The 27,981-nt window shown below is 35.8% G+C and overlaps 1 protein-coding gene across 2 annotated transcripts in view; it reads right to left on the bottom strand.

Annotated features, from left to right (window-relative positions):
* The window catches only part of NLGN4X (neuroligin 4 X-linked), a 175,168-nt gene extending 147,425 nt beyond the window's left edge, over nucleotides 1–27,743 (bottom strand). For both annotated transcript variants that reach the window (XM_009904350.2, XM_009904351.2), the window contains exons 1-2: nucleotides 27,664–27,743; nucleotides 8,062–8,912 (exon numbers count right to left, since the gene is read on the bottom strand). In XM_009904350.2, coding sequence (XP_009902652.1) covers nucleotides 8,062–8,533 — 472 coding nt within the window. In that variant the 5' untranslated portion in view covers nucleotides 8,534–8,912; nucleotides 27,664–27,743. The remainder of the gene's footprint in view (nucleotides 1–8,061; nucleotides 8,913–27,663) is intronic.
* Between the last annotated feature and the right edge of the window lie 238 nt (nucleotides 27,744–27,981).

The raw sequence follows: 27,981 nt of genomic DNA, 5'->3' as shown, positions 1-27,981 counted from the left end.
GTGAGCCAGGACTGCTCACAGGACTCATCTGCCAGCTCTCTCAGCACCCTGGGATGGATTCCATCTGGTCTCATGGACTTGTGGGGACCCAAGTGGCTAAGCAGATCACCAACTACCCCATTCTGGAACAGAGGAAGACTATGCTGCTCCCTGACTCCTTCTGCCAGCTCTGCAGGCCAGCTGTCTGGAAGACATTCTGTCCTGCTGGAAAAAATTGAGGCAAAGAAGTTGTTAATTAACTCTGCCTTCTCCTCATCCTTTGCTACAGCGTTCCCCTCCATGTCCACCAAGGAGTGGAGGTTGCCCTTGCCCTTCCTCTTGCTATTAATGTATTTATAGAAGGACTTTTTGTTGTCCTTCACAGCAGAGGCCAGTCTAAGCTCCAAATGTGCTTTTGCCACCCTCATTTTCTTCCTACAAGACCTAGCAACATCCTTAAACTTTTCATGGGTTGCCTCCCCTTTCTTCCAAAGATGATACACCCTCTTTTTTTCCCTTAGTTCTTTTAGAAGTTCATCACCCATCCAGGCTGGCCGTCTGCCCCGGCGGCTCATCTTCCAGCACATTGGCACAGCCTGTTCCTGCACCTTCAAGAGTTCCTCCTTGAAGTAGTCCCAGCTCTCCTGGACCCCCTTGTTTCTAAGGGCTGTTTCCCAAGAAACCTTCTGAGTTAGTTCCTTGAGTAGTCTGAAGTCCGCCCTCCGGAAGCCCAGAGTGGAGGTCTTCTTGCTGCCCCTCTTAGCTTGACCAAATACTGAAAATTCAATTATCTCATGGTCACTGGCCCCTAAACAGCCTCTGACCACCACATCACCCACCAGCCCTTCCCTACTGGTGAAGAGGAGGTCAAGCATAGCCTTACCCCTGGTAGGCTCACTCAGCACCTGGGATAAGAAGCTGTCCTCCATGCACTCTAAGAACCTCCTAGACTGCTTCCTCTCTGCTGTGTTGAGATCCCAGCAGATGTCAGGCAGGTTGAAGTCACCCATGAGAACAAGGTCAGGCGATCTTGAGACAGCCTTAAGCTGCCTATAGAATGCTTCATCAACGTCTTCCTCCTGGTTGGGTGGTCTATAACAGATTCCAACCAGGATGTCAGCCCTGTTGACCTCCCCTCTAATTCTCACTCACAGGCACTCAACGTGATGATCCCTGATCTCCAGGTCAATGGCATCTAGTGCCTCCCTGATGTACAGGGCCACCCCTCCACCCCTTCTTCCCTGCCTGTCTCTTCTGAAAAGCCTGTAGCCATCAATTGCAGCGCTCCAGTCATGTGAGTCGACCCAGCACATCTCTGTGATGGCAACTACATCATAACTTTCCTGCTGCAGCATGCATAATTGATTACATGCCATTTTGAGAATTTCATCTGGAATCATAAGCAAGAAGCACTGGCATAAAGACTTGAATGCTGGAGATATTCTTTCACTTTAAAAAATATGACAAACCAATATATTGTGCAAAACAGTTCTGTTTAGAAGGAATTTTTATCTTTGTTTCTGTTATCATTAATTTGGTCAAATTCTAATTAATTTGCTTAATTTCTAATTTGTGCTAATTTATTTTTTAAGTACCTCAACATTTTTACAACAGAACTTCAAATCTGATTGGATCACACGCTACCTAGGACTATCACATTTATGTGGAGACAATTGCTTTAAGTAGTTCCACAGATTTATGATCTTTGCGTATTGAACTACTCATCAAGTGGCAGTTTTGTCCAAAGATGCTATTAGTGTGCCAAGTAAGGGAAACTAAACAAAAGTTGAATGAAAAGATACAAATAACTTTCAAAACTTTCTGACCTATGTGGAAAAAAACCAAACCCCTCCCCCCCACACACACACATACACAAAACAAAACAAAAAACCCCAACAACAACAAAACACCACACCTGAAGATCAATGAGATCACAAAGCCTTAATAGAAAATCAAAGCTCACACAACTGGTATAACCATGACACTGATAAGATCCAAGCATATTCACACTATTCACTACTCAGAGTTCTGATGAGGACCCACAAGTACTGCTCTAGAACAGAGGCACTGCCATAGTGTTAGTAGGTATCATGTTGATTTGTGTTTTGTGAGAATTCAAGACACATGGTGAAAAGCACATGCAGACAAGTTTGCTTGTGCAGAGAAAAGCTACATTAAGAAAACAAACAAACAAAAAAACCCAAATAAAACAAAAAAAGGAAGTCCCAAAGTGCCCTGAAGAGACAACTAGAAGTCAATGGGCTGAATTAAGTCAATTTTCCTATCTTATCTGCCTTGTGACCCACATGACTAAAGACTACTTCTTTTGTGTCACTGAACCAAATGGCACAGCCTCTACAACTCCAAAGGAACTGTCTGTTGACTAAAAGGACAATAACATGAATTTGTCTTTGCAGAAGGAACATTGATTCATCATGTTTTAAAGAATATTCCTCACATTCTAACAGCTTTTTCAATATCAGCAATGATGAGACTCTGAGAGACTGTGCCAAAAATCCTGTTCAGATTGGATAACATCAAATTGAATGCTGAGCGTTCTCACTGGCCTTCACTGCATATAAAGTCCTGAAAAGGCCATTTGGGTGCAATCCTGTAAAGTGCCTGTGGAATGGACAACTCCTGAAGGGAAGGACAGCATTCTGAAATCAGTGACTAAAGCTGAATTTAGCTCTAAGAATTTAAGAACTTTATTTCATTGAGATTAGCATCCTGCTCTTTGGTGTCAGAAGGTATTTGTGGCTCTTAAAAGCAAGAACGTCAAACAAGGGCCTGGATTACCCACAGCTTTATCCTGGCAGGCACAGGATATTCAGACATATGCCTTGTTCCTTCTCACAGGTACTGCAGTATTTGTGTATTTGAAGGGGGGGATACATTGGACTTCAACAGTGAAAGAATTGACTTGAGGTGCTCTGACACAATGGGGAGTTTCTCTTTCACATTGTATAGTGACTTTATATGTGATGCTAAAAAGTTTATATTCAACTGGGATTATATATAATCATTCCTAAGTGATAATTTTGTTTTCTACTATTAAGCCTTCTCACTTTGGGAAGTGATAGAAGTATTTTACAAAACTTATTGTGTACAATTTTTGCACAGTATAAACTGAAATGCATTTCAAATTAAAAGATAATTTTAATAATATGTAATTTTCTGAAGGAAACAAAGAAGCAACTGAAAGGATGGAGGGTAAAATAAACCATTTGCCAAAACCTGTGACAATCTTGAAACTGAAAACAAATTTGCTAAGATTCTGTTTTGTTTTAGAAAAACATTATTTATAATATGAAACAATCATGTTCAAACATCTGTTAGAATATCATGCCTAAATATGTCTTTTAAAAGATTTTAAATATTCTTTAGCAATATAACTACTTTTAAATAATTTCCTTGAAAAAAATACTTTTGAAAACAGAAGTATCTATGTTCCTGTATCTTATAATTGACTGAAAAAAGCATATAATAAAGATTTTGAGGAGGAATCAAAACTATAAACTGATGGACAAGAAATATTGGATACTTAATCCTGGGTTTGTGGTTTTGTTGTGGTGGTTTTTTTTCCCCTGCAGTTACCCAGGAATTTTTCTTCCTGGTAACTCACAGTTAAACGTACCACTAATCCCAGATAGTATTTTCAGTTTCCCTAATCTCATTAAAAATTATGATTTACCCATTCAGCCTTAATAAGTGTCAAGGCCTGCCACATTTTTTTGTCACTTTGTCAGTATTTATTATGATGTAAATGAGACAAGAGCTTACAGCACATTTTTAGGGAGTAAAACTCTGAAGATGCTGAACACTTCCATTAGCTGATCCCTCACAAATATATAGTCATTGAGTAGCCACCCATTTCTGTAAAAGGTCTGTAAAATGTACTTTCTGTCAGTATACCAAAATACATAAAGTATATACACTTACTAGTGATCATGCAAAGACAAAAAAATTAATCTTATTTTTATTTTTCTGGTTTGATTCATCAGAGCAGGTATTAAACAAACAATCTTAACAGTCAAACAAAAAAATATTTATTCCTTTTGTTCACTGGGGTTTTTGGTTAGCTTGTCTGGAGATTTTTTGTCTTTTTTTTTACCTGTCCTTTCGACTAATAGAGTTTTGAACTTTAGCATGAAAGAACGCCAAATTAAGGGTCTTTTCTGTTTGCTTTTTGTTTTTTCCTCAGTTATGCTCAACCTTCTTCAGCATGCACAGATAAAAATGAAGGCCAGGGATTAAGCACAGAGATTAACAGTCTGTGTCCTCTTCAGTCTAGCAGTTCCACTGTAGATAAACCCATATTCAGACTGAAGTTGTAATAAACAGACTGTCCTCAATATAATTTCCCTAGATGACCTCCTTAAAACCGACATCCAAGTATTCTCATGGAAAATTGCAGTTAATAGCAACTGGAAAGGCAGTCAAGCCAATATATACCCACAGAAATTATTTTGATGATCAAGCCAAATGCTTAGAAAGCAAGTGGGATAAGTGATAATTTTACTATAAATATTTGGTTCAGTTCAGTTCAGAGTAATTTCTTATGATCATAAGTTTGACGTATAAAATAAACCCAGTTTGTTAAATTTTATCTTTATTGCTTGTACTATGTATCTTTAAAATGAATGCATTATTACTTATGTTAAAAAAAAAAATCTTGAGTGAATGTAGTGGTTTCAATTCTTTCCTTTCCAAAGGAAAATGAACACTGAAATTCTCCAGCTACCCTAGATTCTCTGAAACACAACTTACTCTAAGGAAAGTGCCAGTACAAATCATTTGTCCAGCAAAAGAATAGAAAAACCACATGGAAAGAACTGCAAAAATATTTTGTAAAGTAAGTGCTTTGATTTCTATTGTAGATAATATTTCCATCTAAAATGAAAAACAAACAAACAAAACCCCACAACCAACCAAAGCAAACCAAACCAAACAACAAAACCCCTGAACAAAACAAAAAATCCCACGTTACAAGAAAGATACTTTTTGCTTTATAAAAATGTTAAAATTAACATGGAAAATGTGGATTGGATTCTGCCACTGTTTGACATTAGAAATCCAGAATGAAAAGAAGGGCTATGGTTAATACATATGTAAACTGTGTAAGAGGATTTTAACTTCTTTACCTAGATGTTCCAATTAATTTAAGGAATTATAAAATTTTATGCCATTTTTAATTTCAGTGTGCATGAAGCAGCAACATTTCAAATGATTTTTATTAGAAATAACTACCTACTCAATTAAAGGAACTATACTCCTATTTCCATTAGTTCATACTGGCAAAATTCCAATGAAGCAATTCTGTAATCATATGAATACATGTGTGCAGTTATTCTTCAATTCCTTATTCCATGTACATGACCAAAATTTGGTTCCCTTTGATCAAACCATGCAAGGAGTAAGAAATAGGTCATGCTATATAGTGGGAAAAAAACACAAAAGACAGAAACAAAAAATACCACAAAAAAACCCAAACACACAAAACCAAACAATAAAACCCAAACAATAGCAACAACAACAACAACAAAACAACACAACAAAACACCACACACCAAAAGCTGCATTTTGATTAGTTATTCACTAATAGCACTGCATGTGTCCACAGTTCACTTAATTCATTAGAGCTGTTTGTCAACTCCCTATACCAAAGTTTGTAGGGTTTTGTGTTTCTTTTTTTTTTAAAGATAGCATGAGATTATTCAGATTAAGTCAGAACATTAATTAGGTTTGGATGATTTCATGCACCTTTTCTTCACAACACAAAACATTTTCAAAACTCTTTTAAACAAATCTGTAATTGAGAAAACTGAAAATAGGAATTTAACTCCAAGTCACTCACTATGAGATCTTATTTCAAAAACTAATTTCATAGTCTGCCTCCATAATAATGTAGCTTATTTTTGCCAACTAAGACTCATATAATGAAGTATAATGTGTTTATCAAATTGTATGGACTCCATTTATTAAGTTTCTTATTCCCCACTGGAACCTGTTGAAAATGCTTGTAATTTTGTACAGCAACAGTTTTGCCTTCGGCTCATTGCCGATTTTGTCTCTCATTATTCAGCTATATGCATAGGTATATATTTTGCATAGGTTGAATATGCAAAATATTTTGCATATTTTGAAGGGGATATACAAAACAAGGTTTATTTCCATTGTCACGCTACTTGGTTTAAATAAATAAATCTAAACCCAGAAGGAAATGTAAAACACACCTTTCATGGAATTAAACGGACAAAACTGGCTACAACAGGTAAAATAAAATTTATCAGACCTATCTATGTTAAATATAACATTAGGCATTACATGCACAATGAGAATTTTTATAAGTTGTTCGTCATTGAGCACACAGCATTTTATTATTATCCATTTGATTTAAAATATTCTTTTCCTAAATATTTGTGTGTATTTTTCCATATTTAATTTCCTGTCCTCCTTAATTAATGGATAAAGCTTCCTATTACTAGATTGGAAGAATATATATTAACATTGAGCTTTAAAAAAGGACTGAATTAGTGTAGCTGATACTCCTCCAGTGAGAACAAATACAATCTTAAGCTGAAATACTTTCATAGGGTCAGCTTACCCTAGTGACTAATTAAAAGCTGCAGGATAAAATCCAGATCATTAAAAACAAAAAAAAAAAAGTCTGAAATAATTATCTATGTCATTATCCAAGGAATGAAATGCAGGGCAATGAAACTGGAAGAGGGAAAGAACTGAATGGCATGACCTGCTCCTTTATCTACAGTCATGCAGACAAAACGCATGCACACATAGAGGCCCTAAATACACGTTTTTTTCCTTCAGAGCACTTTTCTTTAAGCAGCTTGGTAGTATTTATGTGTGCAGAGCTTCCAGTATTCCTAAACCCTACCCATTTATTTTTAGCTTTCAAGTTTTTGCTTCAGTTGATGAGAACAGGAAAAGAAGGAGGTATGTTTATTGCTGGCAAATAGCTTAGAAATTCTGAGTAAAGAAGCAAACCAAGGCAGAAGGATTATAATAATCAAAGTACAAAATTTGCATATTTAGACTATGGTTACTGAGAAATCACAATGCCTAGGTTATGCAAATTAAACCCTCAGATAAATTGAAGGGATTTGCATATCTGGGAGAAATCTGTCATGTTATGCATTCGTAACTACATTGTAAGAAGCTGAAAGAACCGGCTTTTAGCAGAATATTAAATATAATTGCCAGTACAATTTTTTATTTCCTTGTGATATAGAACAAACTTAACACATTTGGCACCTGACAAAAACAGCTTTTTGTGCCTGTAGGAAGCAATACCATTCAGAATGACAAAAAAAATACACTCAGCATGCCATAACACTACAATTTTTAAGACTGAGATCATGAAAACATTCAAAGAGCTGTCTGTTACCAATTGTGTTCATCCTTTTTGTCTATAGAAGGTAGTTTTAAAGTAGCCCTCTTGAGAAAGGGTTGCAGAAAAGAGATGAAAGTTTAATGCCACTTGTTCACCACTGCATAATAAAATCATGTTCACTTCACTTTAAAGAAAAATAACTTGGATTGAAAAGTTTCATAGGTAAAAATCCTGGGAAAAAACTGCATACAGAAACACTAAACCAATTTTCTATTATCTATTAAAATCAAGCAGAGTTAACACTAGCTTCAGAGGGTTTATAGGAGAAATAAAAAAAGGGGGGGAGGAGGGGGTGGAATTCTCCTTTAAAAATTAGTATGTGGCAATATTTGTACTATAAAAAAAAATAAATATGTTACTTCTGGTAAATCTTTATTTCCCCTTCTGTTTCTTGTGACTGATGCTCAGTGCTCAGCTTAGTTCACTGTAAAATTGTCTGGCTTATACACCTTATTGCCTGCAAATGAAATTGCAGTTATTACACTGAAACATGAAAATACATGCAGCATGCTCAATCTATAAAGTATTACTTAAAATGTGTGTTCAGAGGCATGATTTACAGCCACAGATAAAATATGGAGGAAATTGAGCAAAATGCTTTAAAGACTGGCTGCTACATGTGTGCAAAACTTGTGGGTGCATTGCAGTGAGGTTCTTAGAGTACTTACCATCCTCTGTGGGCACATAGATATTCAAATACAGACAGTCTTCATTTTGATCTTGAACGTATGTCACCACAGTATCCAGATTGGCTGTAAACCAGACCGGCAGCATGTCATTAAGCAATGACCTCTCATCCAGGTACTGTGGGCAGACAGCAGCAAATTGTGTAGCATTGCGGACACCTGTCCAAGATGACGGTGGTTCTGGGGGCTGAAATCGCCTTTCTCCGGTTGGAGGAGAGGCATAAGGAACACCCAGGTACTGCTCCACTGGCCCAAGGATCTCATTAGGCAAAGGTGTTCTTAAACCACGTATTTTGCCATAATTTGTGGTAACAACTGGGTATTGTGCTTGGCCATCGATGAGAGTAAATCTTATAGCCAGTGCAGTTATCCACAGGAGGAAGTTAGAATTCAGCATGACACACATTGGGGTGAAGATCAAAGGCAGCCATAGGAGTCCCATTGGTTTCGACATTATCTAAATCAACATCAGCAGGGCTCTCTTTCTCACAGCCAGAAGAAAATTAATCAGTCAAGGAGAATGAAAATCAGTAAAATTAAAAAGTAGTCAAAATGAGATAATATGAGGGAAAATGTAACTTTGTTCAGGCAGCCAAAAAAAAAATCAAAAGCTGGTATGTGGTAGGTGCCTCAGTTGCCTGGCTGTAGACAAATCCCAATGTCAGAAGAAACAAAGGAGCACTTGCCCCTAATGCCCATCCCAGACTTCAGTGTTAGCTTAATCCTGGCAACACACAGCACTTTCTAGCAAGTAGTGTGAAGAGACATCCACAGTTACTCCACTTTTCCAGCAAAATGGCTCCTTCCAGTGAAGTCCAGCCCACTCAGTCAGCCTGTGGCCAAAAGAAAACAATCAATTCAAAATAGCAGACACATTCATATTGATATAACTTTTAACAAAAAAAAAGAAACAACCACCACCACTAAAAAAATAAATCAAAACTATTAAATCCACATGCTGTTTCCACAAGGTCCACAAATGTTTTATAAAATTTAGGTACCATGGTCAGCTATATGTTGCCAAAGATACATAAGGTAAGAGAGATTAAAACTGAAGCCACAAGCTTGTCAGATATTATACCACAAACCAAGTATTTCTGCTTCTATGTATGCTTCCAAACCAAACCACAACCCAAACACTGATGCTTTCAGGAAGGATATCACATTTAAGCACTAGCTTCAGGGTATTTTCTACCCTAAATAAACATAATTTTCTTTTTAATCATATTTGCACTCCTACAGGAAACAACATTCATTAAATGTTTTGCTGCACTGAATAATCTTTCTTTGTTACAATATGACATCTATATAGTATTTTTCCCAAGTATGCCTACGCATCTGTATGACAACATAATTTGCCTCCACTTAATTCAGAAATTCCAACTAATGTAATAGTATTCTATTGGTTCAAATCAAGTGTAAGAAAACAGTTGGTCAAAATTAGATACAAAGTTATTCATGTTCATATCTATTTTCTTTGTTCTATGTCTGACATAAGAGTACCAAAAAGATAAAAAAGCATGCTACAATCTCAAAAGTCAGATTTGACCTACATAGTATAACAAATATGTAACACCACCTTCTTGCATGCTCCTACTTTTAATTTTTAGACATTTCTTACCATAATGCTGTTAATTTGTAATGAAACACCAGTCATATATATATATATACAAACACACACATATATACACATACAAATATATATGTATGCCTTGGGAACAAAAATCTAGATTGACGCCAACACAGACACACCATCAGTGAAAGAGTTGGTATGCAAACCATTACAGGAGCTCGACCCCAATAAATTGATGGGCCCAGATCTTACCAGCCCAAGAATATTAAGAATGCTGGCTGATATCATTACTAGGCTACTCCTCATAATCTTTGAGGAGCTGTTGAGAAACATCACAAAAGGCTGAAAGAATGCTAATGTCACCCCCATCCAGAAGAAGAGCATAAAAGAACCCAGAAAATCATAGACCAATCAGTTTTACTTCAGTTCCTGGGGCAGTGATGGAACATATCCTCCTGGAGGCTACCAGAAGTCAAAGGAAGCATGTGACCAAGGGCAAATCATGCTTGACAAATCTGATCATCTTCAACCTGCTTGGCTGATGTGCAAGTGCTAGACATTGTCTGCCTGGAGTTCTCCAAGTCTCTTGATATGGTTTCCCACAACTTCCTCCTAAATAAATTGATGTGTTAACGTATAGACAAGTGGTCTGTGTCATGGGTGAGGAACAGGATGACAGTTCAAGGACAAGCATAAGTTGTTGCACCTGGGAAAACACAGTCCAGGAGTGTAGCACAGGCTGGGATCTACCCAGCTGGGGAGCAGATTTGTGGAAAGCGACCTCTGGGTCCTTGTGGAAAACAAGTTCAATATGAGTTAACAGTGTGCTGCTGTGGCAAAGAGAACCCTACAGAATGCTGGATTGCATCAGCGAGGGCATCAACAGCACAGATAAAGAACTCATTCTTTCACTCCAATCAGAGCCTGTCAGCCACACCTGGAATCCTGTATTCACTTTTCATCTTCACTATACAAAAAAGATTTGGACAGGCTAGATTCAAACATTAGGATCCAGAGAAGGGCTACAGAGATGATTAAAGGAAAACGAAGCCTACCATATGAAGAAAGTCTGAGGTAACCGGGTTTGTCTAGCCTTGAGCAAAGAAGGCTTAGTGGAGACCTTACCACAGTGTTCCAGTATTTGAAGGCTGGCTACAAAGAAGATGGAGACCTGCTTTTTACAAGGATTTGCATGGAAAGACAAGGAGTAATGGGTATAAATTACCTATATCTGATTAGATATGAGCAAAATTTTTCAAAATAAGTGCAACCAGACATTAGAATAATCATCTCTGAGAAGCAGTGGATTATCCAAAATTGGACACTTTTAAGATTCAGCTGAACAAGGTGCTAGGCCATCTTGTCTAGCCTGTGCTTTTGCCGAAATGGACTGCATGATCCCTAAAGCTCCTTCCAACTTAGCATTCTATGATTCTACAATATATGCTAACCATTACATGTAGTATACATTAATACTTATTAATATTTATATTCCTCTCACCCAAAACCATAAAGGACTTAAACACTATTCAACTCAAAAACACATATAACAATTCCACAGCAAAAACTTTCCTTGCTATAGGAAACTGATGCTGATACTTTATATTTGATAGGATGAACACATATTTACATATAAATTTATAGAAATGGACTACCAGATCCAGGACTCTGTCATAGAGGTATAAAATCAGTTTCCAAGAGCAGTAGCTATTGATAGTGATTTCAAATTACAAACAAAAAACCTAAAACAAAACCCCACTACAAAACAAACCAACAAAACCGAACAAAAAACATATACAAACAAACAAAAAAAAAATCAAAACTTATATTCACAAAAAAAACTTCCAAACAACCAAGACGTCTCACACGAGACATCTATAGTGATTGTTTTAGACAAGGAAAGGCATTTGAAATAAAAATATTTAATTCTCTCAGAACTTCTTTCCTTTTAGCACTTGCACCACAAAATTTTGGAAACACCTGAATACAAGAGAACCAAAAAAAATTCTAATACATGTTATTAAGGGTGAAACTAAATTTCTGTTGATGTTTTCACTGGCAGCTAATAGGCTCAGACGCTGCCTCCAAAGTCTTGCAATTTAAGCATAATTTCTGAAGGTAACAGCAATAATTGTCATGTCCCTGAGAGGGCGCCACTAGGGCAATCAGTCCTTGCCTGAGCTATGCTAAAAGAAGCTCTGTACCCAGAATAATGCCCAGACTGAATTTTGCCCTGACTGGGTCCCTGGATCTGCTTTGGACCTGATCTCTCACCCTGTCTGGCCTGTTGATCATTGGACAAGGTCCCATCCCTGTGACCAGCCCAGCCTCAACAGGGTGCTATAGGAGGATGCCCAGTCAGTGAACATATTAGCCTTCCTTCTGCAGTGCTCAGCTCATGGCTCATCCTCCCTCATAGGGCAGCCCCACTCTGGCAGCTCCCTGGCTCTCAGAATGGTCAGCTGGATACCAGTCACCCTATATTCTGCCTCAAACACCATCTTCCCTTCTGATATTTGGATCTTAAACAGTCAGACATTTAAATTTGGGTAGTGTTCCCTCATGCCCTCTTCCATTCTGACTTTAGTACACTTTTCTGACCATGCACAACAAAGCACATTTTACAGTTGTAACTGACTAAGGCCTTAACCTATGCTCAGGGAGGAGCAACAGATCCTATTCCCTTGATATTCACACTGAGGAACTTAAGAAAAATAAATGTGGAATAAAGCACTCAGGAAATTGACAAGGTGGAAGGAAAGACAAGTGATCCAGATGATGAAAAATATCTGGAGAATAAATTTGTCTGGGCAAACAGCAAATTAAAAAAGGATAAAACAAAACAAGAAAATAGGAATGACATATAGAAAAGAGCACACATATCATCAGCATTGAGAAAAAGAAAAATGAGAACACGAAGGAATGCAGAAATTTCTGTTGGTACAAGTACTAGAAAGAATATACAACTGTCAAAATATCATTTAATAAATAATATTTATCCATACTAAGTACAGTACAGTAATGTGTCATTATTTTGAATAGGCTGAAAGGAAAAGGGGAAATTTTATTATTGGCCTGGAACTTAATTTTCTATCTGCTATCTACTACCTTATCTAGAAAGTAAGACCAACAAAAGTTAGTTTGGTCAGTATTAATCCACTCATATAATGTGGTTTATTATCCTCTGTACCTTAACAGGAACATATACAAATGTTGTATTTCTGATACATGCACATGCAGACATCTGAATTTTAACGATCTCCAATCCATAAGAAAGCAAATCAGTTGCTAAACACACAGAATATAACCAGGTCTCTCAGAACCCCTGTTGCACCTATAACAGACCTGCAGCCTTTGCCAACCACTGCAAAGACATAAACAAACAGCAGAGACACACACAAACAGCAGATAGGGGCAAGTTCATCAACACAGGCAAGGTGTATACCATAAAAGAGAAATCCCAAGACAAGGCAGAATAAAACTAACATTTACTGTAACATGTTCTGGTTATTGAAAGTTATTCTAGATACTTAAATAGCAGCTCTGCTGCAAAGTTTCTAGTAATTTCTTATTAAACAGGTCTCTTCCACAAGTCTACATGAGCAATAAATTATGTACAGTCACTGTATACAGTAAATCCTTAAAAATACATCTCACAAAGAAAATTGTTTTGCAAAGGCATAAAATATGCCCTTTTTTAGCTTATTGAAATTACTAGAGAAACTACAATTTTCCTAAGTTCAGTTTCACATATAAAAGACACATTCATACATGGAGAAAGACATAATTTTCAGTAAGAGTATCTACAGATAAGGAAGAAGGCCATCTAACTATACATTCATGAACAAACTGATTTTACTATGTGCATCATTAAAAGGTTAGAAGATGTAAACAGAGTCTCACACATTGCATTTAGAGATTAATCTTAAATAGAAAACTCTTATGTATTTTAGAATGTTGTTAGATATTATACCAAAACAAGTTTGATGCACATCTAAATGTTTCCAACCAGATACGTAACGCATTTTTACATATGGAGTATGTACAGGAATTGTACTTGTCATGTCTTTATTTATTACCACTAATAGTGGTGTATTTTTCCATTATTTCTTTTTAACAGTTTCAGGCCTTAGAAAAATGTGTACAAACTTGCTTGCTAGTTGGAAACATTACCCACTCAAACAATCCATAGCAAAATATTCAATTTAAAATGGCAACTTCTGGCAACACAATATTTAAAGAGAAGTCAAAGAAGATCTGAAACTATGTACATGCATGATTTCTTCAGTGGCAAAGGAACATAATTCCAGGCTAATGAGACATTTATGGCCTTTGAAATAATTGCAGATTGGAGTTAAAACATGGATGTGTACCTGCTAGAAAAACAACTGGTACTTGATTATAAATCTGTACCCTAAGTCACAACTGGATATGCCTAAATAGACTATGAATCAGGCCTTGAGGGCCTGATGGTTTCCAGGATCTGCAGTTAGCACTTCTCCAACTTGAGCCGATGAGTATGTCAATAGCTCTATACTAATTCTATACCTCCTGGGGAAATAAGAGAAGTCCTCTTTTCTTCAGGGTAGAATAGAAAGCTCCAAAGCTATTTCAGGTTTTTTGGCCTCCTTGTTCAGGTCATGAGAATGCCAACCACAAATGTAATAGGACAGGAGACTAAGAACTGCACAGATTTTTCTAGAGTTTCTCAGGCTTTATCTAAACAAACTGGTGCACTACTGCACACCTCAGCTTTCAGTCACTATCTTCAGTCTCTGTCCTCTCTCATCTCCTTCTGCTCAAATTCCCTGAGACAAGGTTTCTGATGTGTACATAGGTCTCATCTCAATACAGAATCAGGGTCGAATGCCCACATCCCCCTCTTTATATATACATTCTGAAAGCATACAGTTGGATTGATTATCTGAATCCTGAAAGACACTGGCTAGTCACCAAAACAACAAATAACATAATCAATAAAACTTCATATTCTCCTCATAGTGGTATCTTGTACAGTATTAAATGCATTTCCCAGAATATCATATAACCATATAATGCCAAGGGATAGAAGGGACCCTCCAGAGATCATCTAGTCCAAACCCCCTCCCAAAGCTGAATCACCTAGGGCAGGCCACACAGGAACACATACAGGCAGGTTTCAAAAGTCTCTAGAGAAGGAAACTCCACAGTCTCTCTGGGAAGCCTGTTCCAGTGCTCTATCACCCTTACAGTAAAGAAGTTTGTCCCTGGGTTGAGGTGGAAGTTCTTGTGTTCTAATTTTTGTCCACTGCCCTTTGTCCTATCGCAGACTGTCCCCATCTTGTTGACATCCATCCTTCAGGTATTTGTAAAAATTAGTAAGATCCTTTCTCACTCTTCTCCAGACTAAGCAGCCCCTGTTCTCTTGGCCTTTCCACATAAGACAGATGTTCCAGTCTCTTAATCACCCTTATAGCCCTCCACTGGACTCTGTCTAGTATTTCCTTGTCCCTCTTGAAATGGGGAGCCCAGAAATGGACACAGTACTCCAGATGTAGTCCCACCAGGGCAGAGCAGAAGAACAGCAGAACCTCCCTTGACATGCTGGCCACTGTTCTTAATGAAGCCCAGGATACCATTTTTCTTCTTGCCCACAAGGGCACATTGCTGTCCCATGGATAACCTACTGTCCACCAGGACTCCAAATTCTTTCAATATGGAGATTTCAAAAGTATTTCATTTGCAAAGAACATCAACTGTGGCTTTTCTTCTTCCCTTCTCTTCTACCAGTATGTTATTAAGTCATTAAATTAAGTGGGTTTATGGTGGTTTAGTTTCTTTATTTGTTTGGGTTTTTTATGTGTTTTGGGGGAGGGCAGTTATATAGCTATCAGTTTGTGGGAGGTTTTTAGTTGTTGTTTTGTTTATGTTGGGTTGTTTGTTTGTTTGAAAAAGTAATTATAAATATTATCCTGCTTTAAACATAAGACTGTATAATCAATTGATGTAGTGGCAGAAGACCATAAAGAAGAACTACCTAAGGCATAGCAGTATGTGAATATGTCTACAATATTAATTTTAGCAATACATACATATAATCATAGAGTTGTCTGTAAGTGTTCTTCCCAAAACACCTCCATGTCAAATTCAGCACTGCAGCTTCTAAATCATTGATGTATTCAAAATATTTGCTGGATAACAGAAGAATAGTTCTTCCAAATATGAGTATATGTATACTGATTTAGCCCACAATCTTTCCAATCAAAAAGCAGTTATAATTTATTTAGGGTTTATTTCCCTAATTTCCAGGTCTCTTTCCTACTACACAAAATCTTAACGGAAACTCAGACAAATTCAAAAAAAGGAACATCAGTCATGAACTAATGTGCGGTTTCTGGATTGGATTACTTAGAAGATTGGTGGAATGGTTATTAACTGAAATAAGCAAATCATAGATAGATTTAAATTTTAGAACTGTAACTATAGCTATGCCTGAAGTAACTCTATTCTTATGAGAAATTCTTCTTCCCAATAGGAGCTGTATGTCTGTTTTGTTGATTTTTTTTTTTTTGGTAAGCATTTTCCCAGGAAGAATAGATTTCAACAATGTATTATTACATTAGTATCAAAGAAACAAAGAAAAAAAAAATCATCAAAACCCAACCCACCAAAAGAAACCCAAACACTGTCAAAACAAATCTAGATTCTGAATAACCCTGATTTTGCATTAGAAACTTCACTAGTGATGAGTATCTGAGCTGCATATCTAAATTGTTAATGGTTTAACCAAGTTACATGTCAGCATGAATTCTGTGTTTAGTCACAGCAATTCAGCATGTGAAAGGGGTGAAAGGGCTTTTAGTGATGAGAACACTGTCGTTTATCTTTTACATCAATTCTAATGCATCTCTTTTTAATTCACAGTTAATATTCTCTTGAATATTTACAAATTAGAATTTAAAAGAAAGTAAAATAGCAGTGAAAATAGATGTCAACTATACAAACATGCCTATGAACCTTGACATTGGTATTAAGATTTATGGTTAGAAGTAACTGAGGACAAATTTTGTTTTTTACTTTTTTTCCCTTTTAAATAGGAAAATAAAGATTGAAAAGCAATAGAAATTATATGCAAGCTTTTAATTAATCAGCTTTTTTTTTTTAATACTATTCTATATTTACCTTCCTATGAATCTCTCCAGTGAGTCTCTCAGACAACATCAGTGGATCTCTCAGGTTAGAAACCACAATCACCACTTCTTTTTCAGAAAACAGACATGCATTTACATCACACCATTTCTTCTTGCCTACAGCTACCACTCTTACTTTGAATTTCTAAATCTTGTAAGTATCAAAAAGAGCAATAGGATTATAAGGAAAAGGCTTTTTGGTCCCAACACTGTTATTGCAATTGTCAATTCTCTACATAATTAAAACAATTTGAAAAGCATGCAGAGAGAAAGAAAAGTGTAATCATCACCCCTTTTCAAGAAAAATAAAAAACCCACACACAAAAAAATACACTTTGTAAAAAACATTCTGTGAAAAATCCCTTTTGGATCTGACTATAAGAAGCTGTGGTTGAATATTCAAATAGATGGTTTCCTTTATTTTTCTGTTGTACTTAAAATGATTTAAAAAAAACCCGTCATGCTTCCTGTGACTGAACGGACACTGTAGCTATTAAAATATCTGAAGCCAGAATGCAAGAGAGATCATGACACACTCTGAAATAATAAAGCAGCAATTAACTTTGATTGCAAGGTAATATGACGCAGTATTAAGACTTTTCTTGCTCAGACAATCCAATGCCTAAAATATGACCATGCACAATAATCACAGTATACATTCACTTATTTGATAATCTAATTGTGGCTGCAAAGGCTTAAGAAAATACCACTCTTCAAGTACACACTTTAGAGAAATGTACAAGAAATAGAATCAGTACAGTTTAGCACAATTGCAGCTTTTACATCTGATATGACCTTATTAAACGAATGGGCCTCTCTTTATCTCTTCTCTGCACCTCTATTCTCTTAAATTCAGATGTGTTACTCCAAAATAAAAGGTTATGATCTGGAAGGTGACATTCATCCCTGTGTTTCTGTAATGCAACAGGTCCCGTGGACTTAGGATAAAAAGAAAAAAGAAAAAAATGCATATAAAAGTCACTATTTCATACAGTTCTGTAGTTTTGCAGAATAGACATTTATAATTTGAGCAAATCTTCAAAAATATCAGTTTATACCTATTACCATTGCAAGACATAAAAAAATAAACATTTCTAGCATGGAATGAGTCTAACTTTTCTCCAGTAAGAAAGGTCAAATGACTAAAAATGAAAATTCTTAAGGGAATCTCTGAGGTTTTGTCTAAATATTAAACAAGAAAACTCACAGGTCTCATTCCTCTTTTTCTTTCTTCACCATAAAGCTTATGTGTGTGCCTTTCTCAAAGATGGAAGAAATTAAAACTCCTGTCTGTAGCAACAGAGAAACTGAGGAGAGAGATTGTTAGGCAATTTGATCTCTTGAGGCTGTTTATTGATTATAATTTGATATTTGCCTGTTGGCATTCCTGTCTTAGAATATGAAACATTACAAATGTTCCAATAACCAAAATAAGGGTGGGAAAAGCAATTTTAATCAGCTGAGATTTTGCTCTCCTACTCAAATACACTATGTACTCAAAAAATATAGTTGATGCTCTATTATACAAATTCACAGAACTAAACTACACAGGAGTCATAGGCTTCACACGTACTTTGCATTAACTAGTTCAGTTACCAGGTAGTGATACTGCTTTCATTCATATGATAATGTTACAATTATGAACTCATCCTGGAAACAGGAGAGGCAAGTAACTACCTTCCTTAACTTGAAGAATTCTAAACCCACAACTCCCCTCTTCCAAGTTACAAACATTATATTTGAAATAAGGCTAGAGCATGGGCTCCAGCACTGTCTTGCCACAGTATTCCAGCACAGGCACAAGTAGAAGCAGGACAGGTTGTAGGTTCTCCTCAACAGACAGGTTTTGGGTGTTGTGTTTTTTGGGGTAAGAAAGATTTTCACTACAGAGATGCAAGCCATGCTGTTTTGTTTTTTGTTTTAATCACTTTTTTCAATTATATTTGTTGCCAAAAAGGCAGCACGAAAACCCAAAAACAAACAAACAACAAAAAGGCAAACCAACGACAACAACAACAAAACAGAAAGCAATGACAGAATGTGAAAGTGGCATAAAAATAAAAGATTCTTTAGGTAATTTTCTAATCAGTTAAAAAGGTCCTCCATTTCCAACCTTGTCCTCTCCCAGTAATAAAAATCAGATCATCTTTCACTGACTTTTAACTGCAAAACAAATCTCAGAACTACTGTGTGAATGCTTTACTCTTAGGTACAAAACACAAATTTATCAAAATTATCTGCATGACAGCCCCTACCATTCTACTATATGCATAACTTCAAAGCCATCCCACATTTAGTTAATTATATTTTCTTGCATCAAAGGTTTTTCAGAACTCTAACATATATATCTTATTTGCTTTGTAGTGTGTAGAACTAATATCCAAGTAGAAAAGGAAAGACAATAACAAAAGAAAAAGCTGTTATTTATCTTCCTTCTCACCCTTCCACCCCCATTAGTAGAAAGTTTCCATCTTTGCCCAGTGAAAAAGTACCTCCTCTACTTTGAACACATCACTAAACCTCATGTTTGTCTCATTGTTTGTGTTATAAAGTTAGATACTCTGTCTAAATGAGAAGCAGCAATTCTTCCTACTAGAATGTAGGAATATGTAAATATTATTTGAAGCCAACCACCATGAAAACATCCTCAAAATTAGTCACTAGCCTAGATTTGACAGCTAACTGACCAGTAGCTGAAGTACAAGAAAACAATTTCTTCTCTCACCTCATACCATTATATATATAATTATCTTTTTTGTCATACAATCATAGATTTTTTTTTTTACTGAAAAAGGTCCTCAAGATCATCAAGTCCAACCATTATTTAACTCTTTGGAATCTGGTGCTAAACCATTGCCTTGGCACCACATCTATAGATCTTTAAATGCCTCCAGGGATTAAGATTCAACCACCTCCCTGTGGAGCCTATACCAGTGTTCGGTCACCCTTTCAGTGAAGACCGTCTTTCTAATATCCAATCTAAACCTCCCCTGGTGCAACTTGAGGCCATTTCGTCTTGCTATATCACTTGTTACTAGGGAGAGGAGACCAACACCCACCTTGCTACTGCCTCCTTTCAGGTAGTTGCAGGGAGCAATAAGGTGTCCCTTCAGCCTTTTCTCCAGACTAAACAGCCCCAGTGTCCTCAGCTGCTCCTCATAAGACCTGTTCTCCTGACACTTCACCAGCTTCTTTGCTCTTCTCTGGCTTCACTTGAGCACCTTATAGTTAGGGCTCCAAAAATTAACACAGTACTCAAGGTGTAGCCTCGCATTAGCTTCATACATAAACCAAGTCCTCATGACTAAAATCAGGAAAAGCATATTCTGCTCTGAGTTTCTACTAGTTATTGTCTTTTCATTCATTAGTTCTGCTAGTGGTTTATTAAAAATGATACAGCACCCATTGGTAAGAAATTCAATATATAGAGTTTAGACTAAACTTTAGGTATTCCTTTTATTACCCATGTTACTATGCATATTATTATTATTATTGCTATTGTTATTGTTACTACTATTGTTATAACTGCTATTGTTATTGTAGCTATTCCCATAGCCATGTCCTGTATAATTTTGAAAATTTTGCTGTATGTTATCTTCCATGAAGCAAAACTGAACATCAGGGAATAAGCCTATCCATTTTCACCATCTACATCTAACATTAGTCTTCACTAACATGGAACAGATAGGTTTGTGAAAAACAATATTATCTTAGAATTGTACGGTTCATGTCTCTTAACCTGACAAAAACATGTTTCTCATGACATTTTTAATGTAATGTGGTTTTTTTTAAATTATTTTCTAACAGGACCCATGCAACACTCTTATTATCATATTACTTAGTACACTTTACCTATTTTCACAGGATTTCACAGGACTATGGAATTATATGGACACTTTCGAAACAGAGAAACTAGTATGTTTTTTCACTGATGTCTTTTACCATGTAACACATACATAGAGCACTGCACTATAGATTCATATATGGTATAAATTTCTGATCACATCTGAAAAAAAAAAAAAGAAGAGAACAGGAGGTAGTAAGCAAATAGACTAGCACCTTTTGTAATGACAAAAAATAATTTTTAACAGTATGATTTCATAACAAAATATTATGCCTTGGTGGTACCTTTCCCAGACCTGTCCTGTTCTTGTTTCCCCTAGCTTAAAAATGTGTTCTCTTATAAAGGTAACTTCCATGCTTTTCCTTTTCTGCATATGGCCTTCTCAGTCCACTGCCTTATTGTAAAAACTTTCTCACAGAGTGCACATCAATAGCTTGCTACTTCCTCCAAACTACAATTCTTTCCTCTTGATTTTTTCTTCTCCCTGGTTTGTAGCTTCCTTTCAACTCTCTGCACATATAGGTGAGATATACAGAGAAAAATATATACCCATCCATTCAATCAAGGTCAAAGACATTTCTAAAGAGAAATTATTTCATTTATTTCATAAGGGGTTTCTGGTTTTCTTTTTCCTTTCTTCTCTTTTGTTTTTCTTTTATCATATCTGCATGGAATGATATTGCACAAAATAAAAAAAGGAAATAAAAGAGACAGTTTGCAGCTGCCAAGTTCATTAGGAAGAAGTGATCTATTTTTTCCTGCCCTCAGTTAACTGATTTAGGTCAGGATTGAAAAATTATAAAACTTGTCATTTGGCAAGAATTACAGCTTTCTGTGTGCTTTTATTATATCATCTCAATAAATCTCACTAATAAAACCTATTAACAACCAAAAATATCTACCACAAACTAATGCAGTCAATTAGTAGAACAGATGGAGGTCAGGGCAGACAATTAAATCCCTTTGACAGAGGAGAAGATCATTCTACCTTGTATTGGGGATATGTCAGTGATTTCTGTCTGATCTCATACTTCTATTCTTCAAAATAATTCCTTCCATAATGCCTTCTTTGGCATGAGAGACAAGAATAATCATCTAAAGCTCTTGCTTGCTTCTTTATGTAAATATTTATTTTTAAAGTGGTGGGAAAGTGTTTCCTACGTATGTTTTGTCAGAAGTAATTTCATTGATTCCTAGGACAAGAAAACCAAATACTCTTTTTGGTGTTGTTTAGATAACTGCTATTCTCCTTGAAGTCTGTCCCCCCAAAAGGATGATATAACTATCACTGTGGCAAGTTTCTGAACAATTTCTTTTTGGTATGTAATATTGTTCCCTATACGCATGGGAGACAACCATTTGGTAGTCCTAGCTAATCATTTCCCTGTCTCTAATTTCCTGGAATATTGAAATCTTGTAACAATTTCAGAACATTAGTAACAATTATCTTTCTGAAATTCTTGCACCAATATAGATGCATTTCTGGACATCAGATCTACACTGCTATTACTAAGAGCTTTAAGTGTTGTTGTCATCTTCTGGCACTATTGATTACGAAGTTTGTATTTCAAACAAAAAGATTTGTACTACCATAAAATATTTTTTTCCTGACTTTGCTATTTTCTTGTCTGTATATTTCAAACACTTAACCATAACCAAACATAGCTGAAAAAAATAAAATTTAAAAAAAAAAATCAGCTAAGGTTTTAAATTAAATTCCCAATAACTTCACAAAAAAACCTCTGCATCAAGTGAATGTCAACTTGTTTTTAACTGCAGGTCAACTAGAAGAAAACCGATCATGATTTCATGATTTTAAGAAACACAAATGTTTTGTTAGCTCTTTATGTCCTTTTAAAAAAATTAACTCATAATATACTGTGATAATATTTCAAAGTTAACAAGCTCAGAATGCTGTTGTACTAATGCTATGCTAATATTTAAAAGCATTGTGAAGTCCACATTCTAAAACACAATGAACCTGAAAAGACAGTAACCTTTTATTGTTATTAGTGTAATTGTTCTGTTCCATGTTGATTTTCCACTGAGAAAACTCTAATACAAACATCTCTGTTTTCAAGCTCCTTAATTGAAAACTCTTGCTTTGTAAATTAGTAAACTCTGACTACTTAGTTTTTGCATTACCATGAAAGATTTGTCTTTCAGACTTTTTTTTTTTAAGGAATTCTCCTTTCAAATTAATTTAGTTTATGCTGAAAATAGCACATCTGAATTTCCTGTACCCTTATGTATCTTATTACTTCATTATGCACACTTTTGGGTTTAGTTTTGATGGATTCTAAGTGTATGGACCAGATTCTAGTTCTACCATCAGTTGAACTTTGTATTGTAGCCTCACACCACTGAGCTCAATCAGTTATATTTCATGAATAATTAATAAAAAATATGAAATAAAAATTATTTTAGCAGCCTTTAAAATATTTACTTCCATTCCATTTGGGCAAATAAAGTATACTTATTGCACTCACCTTCCCTTAAAAAGAGCTTCAGTAACAATAGAGGCTCTCAGTATCTAATCATCAATCCTGTAACTTTTCAGATGACTGATTATCATCGTGTAAAATTTTAATATAGTTTTTTGCTTGTTTTTTCCTCCTTTGATTCTTACAGGTAATGAAAGTGAAAAGCACAAACTGCTATTTTAATCCATGGGAAGAAAAACTGAATCATTCTTAAATGAAGATCACAGATCAGTGGAGGTTGGAAGGGACATCTTGAGGATATCTGGTTCAAACCCTCTGCTCAAACAGTAACAACTGAAGATTATTGCCCAGGACCATCCATGTCTGGACAGCTTTTGGAACAGGCTGCCCAGAGAGGTTGTGGAGTCTCTTTCTCTGGAGACTTTCAAAACATACCTGGATGTATTCCTGTGAAGACTACCCTAATTGATCTTGCTTTGTCATGGGGCATTGGACTCGATGATCTCTCGAGGTCTTTTCCAAATTCTAATGTGCTGTGATACTGTGATACTGTGAACCGAATTCATGACAAATGCCTACCCCTAAGAGTGACATGACGTAGTATAAGAAATATCACCTATGTAGCTTTAAAGCAAAGCACAAATCTCATATGATGGAAGCAACACTTCTTTTCCCAGTAAAATTAACTTTGCTAACTGCAAACTACATTTCAATTGACTGTGTGATTTAGTTCCAGATAAAAGAGATTTGTTTCCACCATGCAGAGCCAAAACACAATTTATTAGATATTTGGTTGTAGATTATTATTTTTTTACACCAACAAAAAATGCAGATTTTAAAGATTATAACTAAGCATTGATTTTTTTCAGTTACTTGCTAATCCCATATTAAAACATAAAAAATTAAGATGGTTTTCCTAACATTCTGTGAATAGTTGTGTAAGCTTTAAATCCATGATAATGCTGTGAGTGCCGATGGCCAAATCTCCATCACTATCAATGCAGCTGCAATCAAGTGAAAGAGTATTAGTTCATTCCTCTTCAGGAAAAGTAAAGACTTAATTCCTGAAAACAGAATCTGAATTTTACTTCACCTGAGTTGTTTCACCTGCATGCAAATAATTTGGAACATTTTTTCAAGTATCATAGAATCACAGAATCATAGAATGGTTAGTCTGGTCTTGTTAATTAATGGAGCTGATAAGCAACATTTCAGTAGGATTCAGAATTGGAAACTGCATATTCTTCAAGACATTTAGGTAGTGTAAATTTAACTGATCACTTACCATCCGGGAATTTAACCACTCTGTCTAGGTGTGCTAGCAGGATGTTTCACAGCATTCTATGTAGGCATCTCTAAATTTGTCTTCAGGGAGAGTATTCTGAAATCCTAGTCCAATATAGTTGACTGTGACTCAGTTGCTCTGAGGTTTTGTTATGAGAACAAAAATGAGTGCTGGACATCTGGGCAGGTACAGAAGCATATTTTTGTGTGTCTGTAGAAAATGGTGGTTTCAGTGAGCTTTTCAAGCGCCTAGATATTTATCGGGATTTTAAGGGTTGCAGTATTATTGTGGAGTTAGATAAAGATTGAACTCGACGATCTTAAAGGTCTTTTCTAACCAAAAGGATTCTGTAATTCTGTGATTCTATCTAGAAGTTTACCTGAAAATCACTGTGTCTCTGGATATCAGAGAGCATTAGAATGCAAAAAAAGAAGGCCTCTGTAAGTTTATGTGCTGCTGAAGTTAACTAATAAGTCACATGCAGACTATCTGAATAACATTCTGAATATAAATCAGTACCCAGGATTTTTTTTTTATTTATCCTTGACCCTCTTGAAGTTCATCTCATTGGAAGCAGAGGACTAAAGAGGTGATCAGAGATCTTGGTCTTCAAGGTTAAGTGAATGATAACAAAATGAGACACAGTTGTTCTATTCCGCTAGCATGGAATTTGGGAATGCTGGTGTTGCAGGGAAGGCTGAAAAAGGAGTACAAGAGTTTGGGTTTTGTTTTTGAGAAACTGACTGGGTACTTAATTTGATTAAGTATCTTTAAAAATCCTAGTATTGTATAGCTTGAGGAAACAATGAAGCAATGTCCAAAGAGCAACAAAGGTGGTGAAGGGTTGAGAGAAAGTCTTAGAGGGCTAATGTAACTTGGGTTGTTTAATCTGAAGAGGAAGCTGAGGGGAGACCTTAATACTTTCAACAGCTACCTGAAAGGAGATTTTAGACTTATGGTTGACTCAATGATCTTAAAGAAATTAGCAAACAGAGAAGTTGAAATCAATTTCATGAAGATTTAGAACTACATTTTCTACTCTCCTGGGGTTTGTTATGTATAGTCCAATTATCACTTCACACAAACAAGGAATTTTTCAAAAGGCACAGCTGGCTTCCAATGTCACCTAACTTGGGGTGGGAGTTAGAAGCCAGACATCAAGAGGCTCTGTCTCACTTCTCTGCTTTCATGTTGTCTCCTTTTCTTCTCCTCCCTGACTTTCCCTCTGCATTATGAAGAAAAAACAAACTCCTTAGCAAACAGTGAAAACTAGAATCATACCATCACTCAGCTTCCCCTTCAAAATCCTCTCCCCAGCTTCTGTGGTTTATCCCAGTGTATGGTAATCTTGAAATCTCCCTTCTTGGCACATGACTGTGGCCAATTCTAGTTCAAGACACAGTAAATCTACCATAAATTGTTAGTTCTTTCCTAAAGAAATTAAGCAATTATTTTGAATTTGACTTCAATTTTGTATTCTTTATATCAGTCTTACATTCTTTGTATTGATTACTTGTCTTTTTCCTGAAAAAATGTCATGATTTCTCTGAGCAGACTAACTGAATCCTGTATGTGGCATCCATGCATAGATGTAATAATCACTGTAGTAACCCACAAGATTTCAGCTATGTCCATGATTAGCGTGGATGGTAAACTATTAAACAGGCTCCTGTTCATACAGTGGTCTTTATTCAATTACATTTAAATTGATGCAAATTGGAATAAGCATGGTTCAGTGATGCAAATATCATTTAGAGTTTTCAAAGCTGTCATTTTCTTTGTCTGATTTTTACATTTCACATAATGATACCCTCAGATCTCATAACTAACCTTTGAATTATTGCTTATTCACAACTTTATTATCACATCATATATATTGCTATTACTATATATATACACGCATATATATTACTATTACTATACTACTATTACTATCATATATATTACTATTTTATTTCTTAAAATTAGGACCCGAAGATAACACTAAATTGAAAAGTCACTGTACTGCAGATAGCACAGTAATTTGGATAAAGTCACAACTGTTTTAAAGTTCATAGATGAAAAAGTAAGAAGGAAGAACTAAGCATCAGGCAATTTTTTTTCTGGTCATTTGTACATGTCTTTCCCTTCTCATTAAGCAATGTGTCAGATATAATATGAAAGAATGTTCATTATATTAATCTATGCATAGATTTCTAAATGAAACCCTTTTCATATTTCTATCATGAGAATGTTTAGGTATGTGTGCATATATATGCATATATCTGTGTGTGTGTCTGTGCGTACACTATATACTGAAGTAGGTCATTGTTGGCGATGGAGACTAAAGTCAATGCAGACAACCAATATGATTTAATATTGTTCCTTTATTATTCCAGTGTTGCATGACTATAGTGCGAGCATAGTGAGTATAGTATAGCAAAGTAAAGTAAAGAAGTGTGTATCAAGGAAACTTCTACAACTTATATAAACTTGGAGAGCATCATTGGCATAGCTTCATTGGTTCCCCACGAGTGCCCACACATCATACTATCATAGATTATTGGTCAAACTACTAATGACACACAAGGTTTTTGATGCAGGTGTGTGTCCTGTTATTCCAAGATAACTCTCTATGTTTATAGCTACCAGTGCCCTGCTTTAGTTACATGCTGCAGGCACAGCACTGTTTTGCTACACTGCTAGCCACTTCTGCACTTATGCTGAGCATGGCCTACCATCTTGTCAGGCTCTAGGCCTACACTGCCAGATTGCTCACACTGCTCATCACTGTCATTGCCACAGGTTATCTCATGTTTTGCTAATACATTGAGAGGAAAACTATGAAACAGCAACCAAGCCCCTTTATTTATATGGCCCCATAAGAACTTTGGAACACAACCTTGTTTTGCAAAGTGGAGACTGTCAGCTTTACCTGATGCATTATGATCTGGACACCCCAAACCTTAGTGAGTAGTATTGTCACAATAGCCAGGTTTAATCCTATGTCTTTTAAGTGCAAACTGATTGGTGTCAGTCAGTATTTACAGGACTGAAAAACAAGACAAATTGATGCTTATGAATAAGCACATAAACAGCACTAATATTTAGAACCAATTGTCTTTGATGTGTCATTGTATGAAAATATGGCAAATAAGCATTTTAACTGGAAATACATATTACAAAGGTGTACTTCAAACACATCTAATAACATCAACAGCAAACACTCTTTTATTTATTTTTTTTTTAAAGGAATGCAGAATTGTTACAAACATACTTTTAGTACTTACCACGGTGTCGTATTTTTGACAAAGCTTCAGAATTCCCCCACAAAAGGCTGCATGATGTCATTTTAGTTACAGCAGACGTTTTACCTGTTAGGAACACATATATATATAGTAAATGAAGAAAAAAATTGCATATTTATGAGTCATAAATGGTGAAAAAAAGAGTTACTTGCAATGCTATTTTTCAAGATTAAGAAAAATTACAACATTGATACTCAGAAAGTAAATATACTGTTCATAATGCATTGACTTCTAGCATAAAAAATAATAGAAACATATTTTCTTTGATTACTGCTACAAAAATAGAAGTAGATACCATAA

The sequence above is a fragment of the Dryobates pubescens genome, chromosome 10, assembly GCF_014839835.1.
Source record: "Dryobates pubescens isolate bDryPub1 chromosome 10, bDryPub1.pri, whole genome shotgun sequence".
Classification (NCBI taxonomy): Eukaryota; Metazoa; Chordata; class Aves; order Piciformes; family Picidae; genus Dryobates; species Dryobates pubescens.
This window is presented reverse-complemented; position numbering and strand designations above follow the sequence as displayed.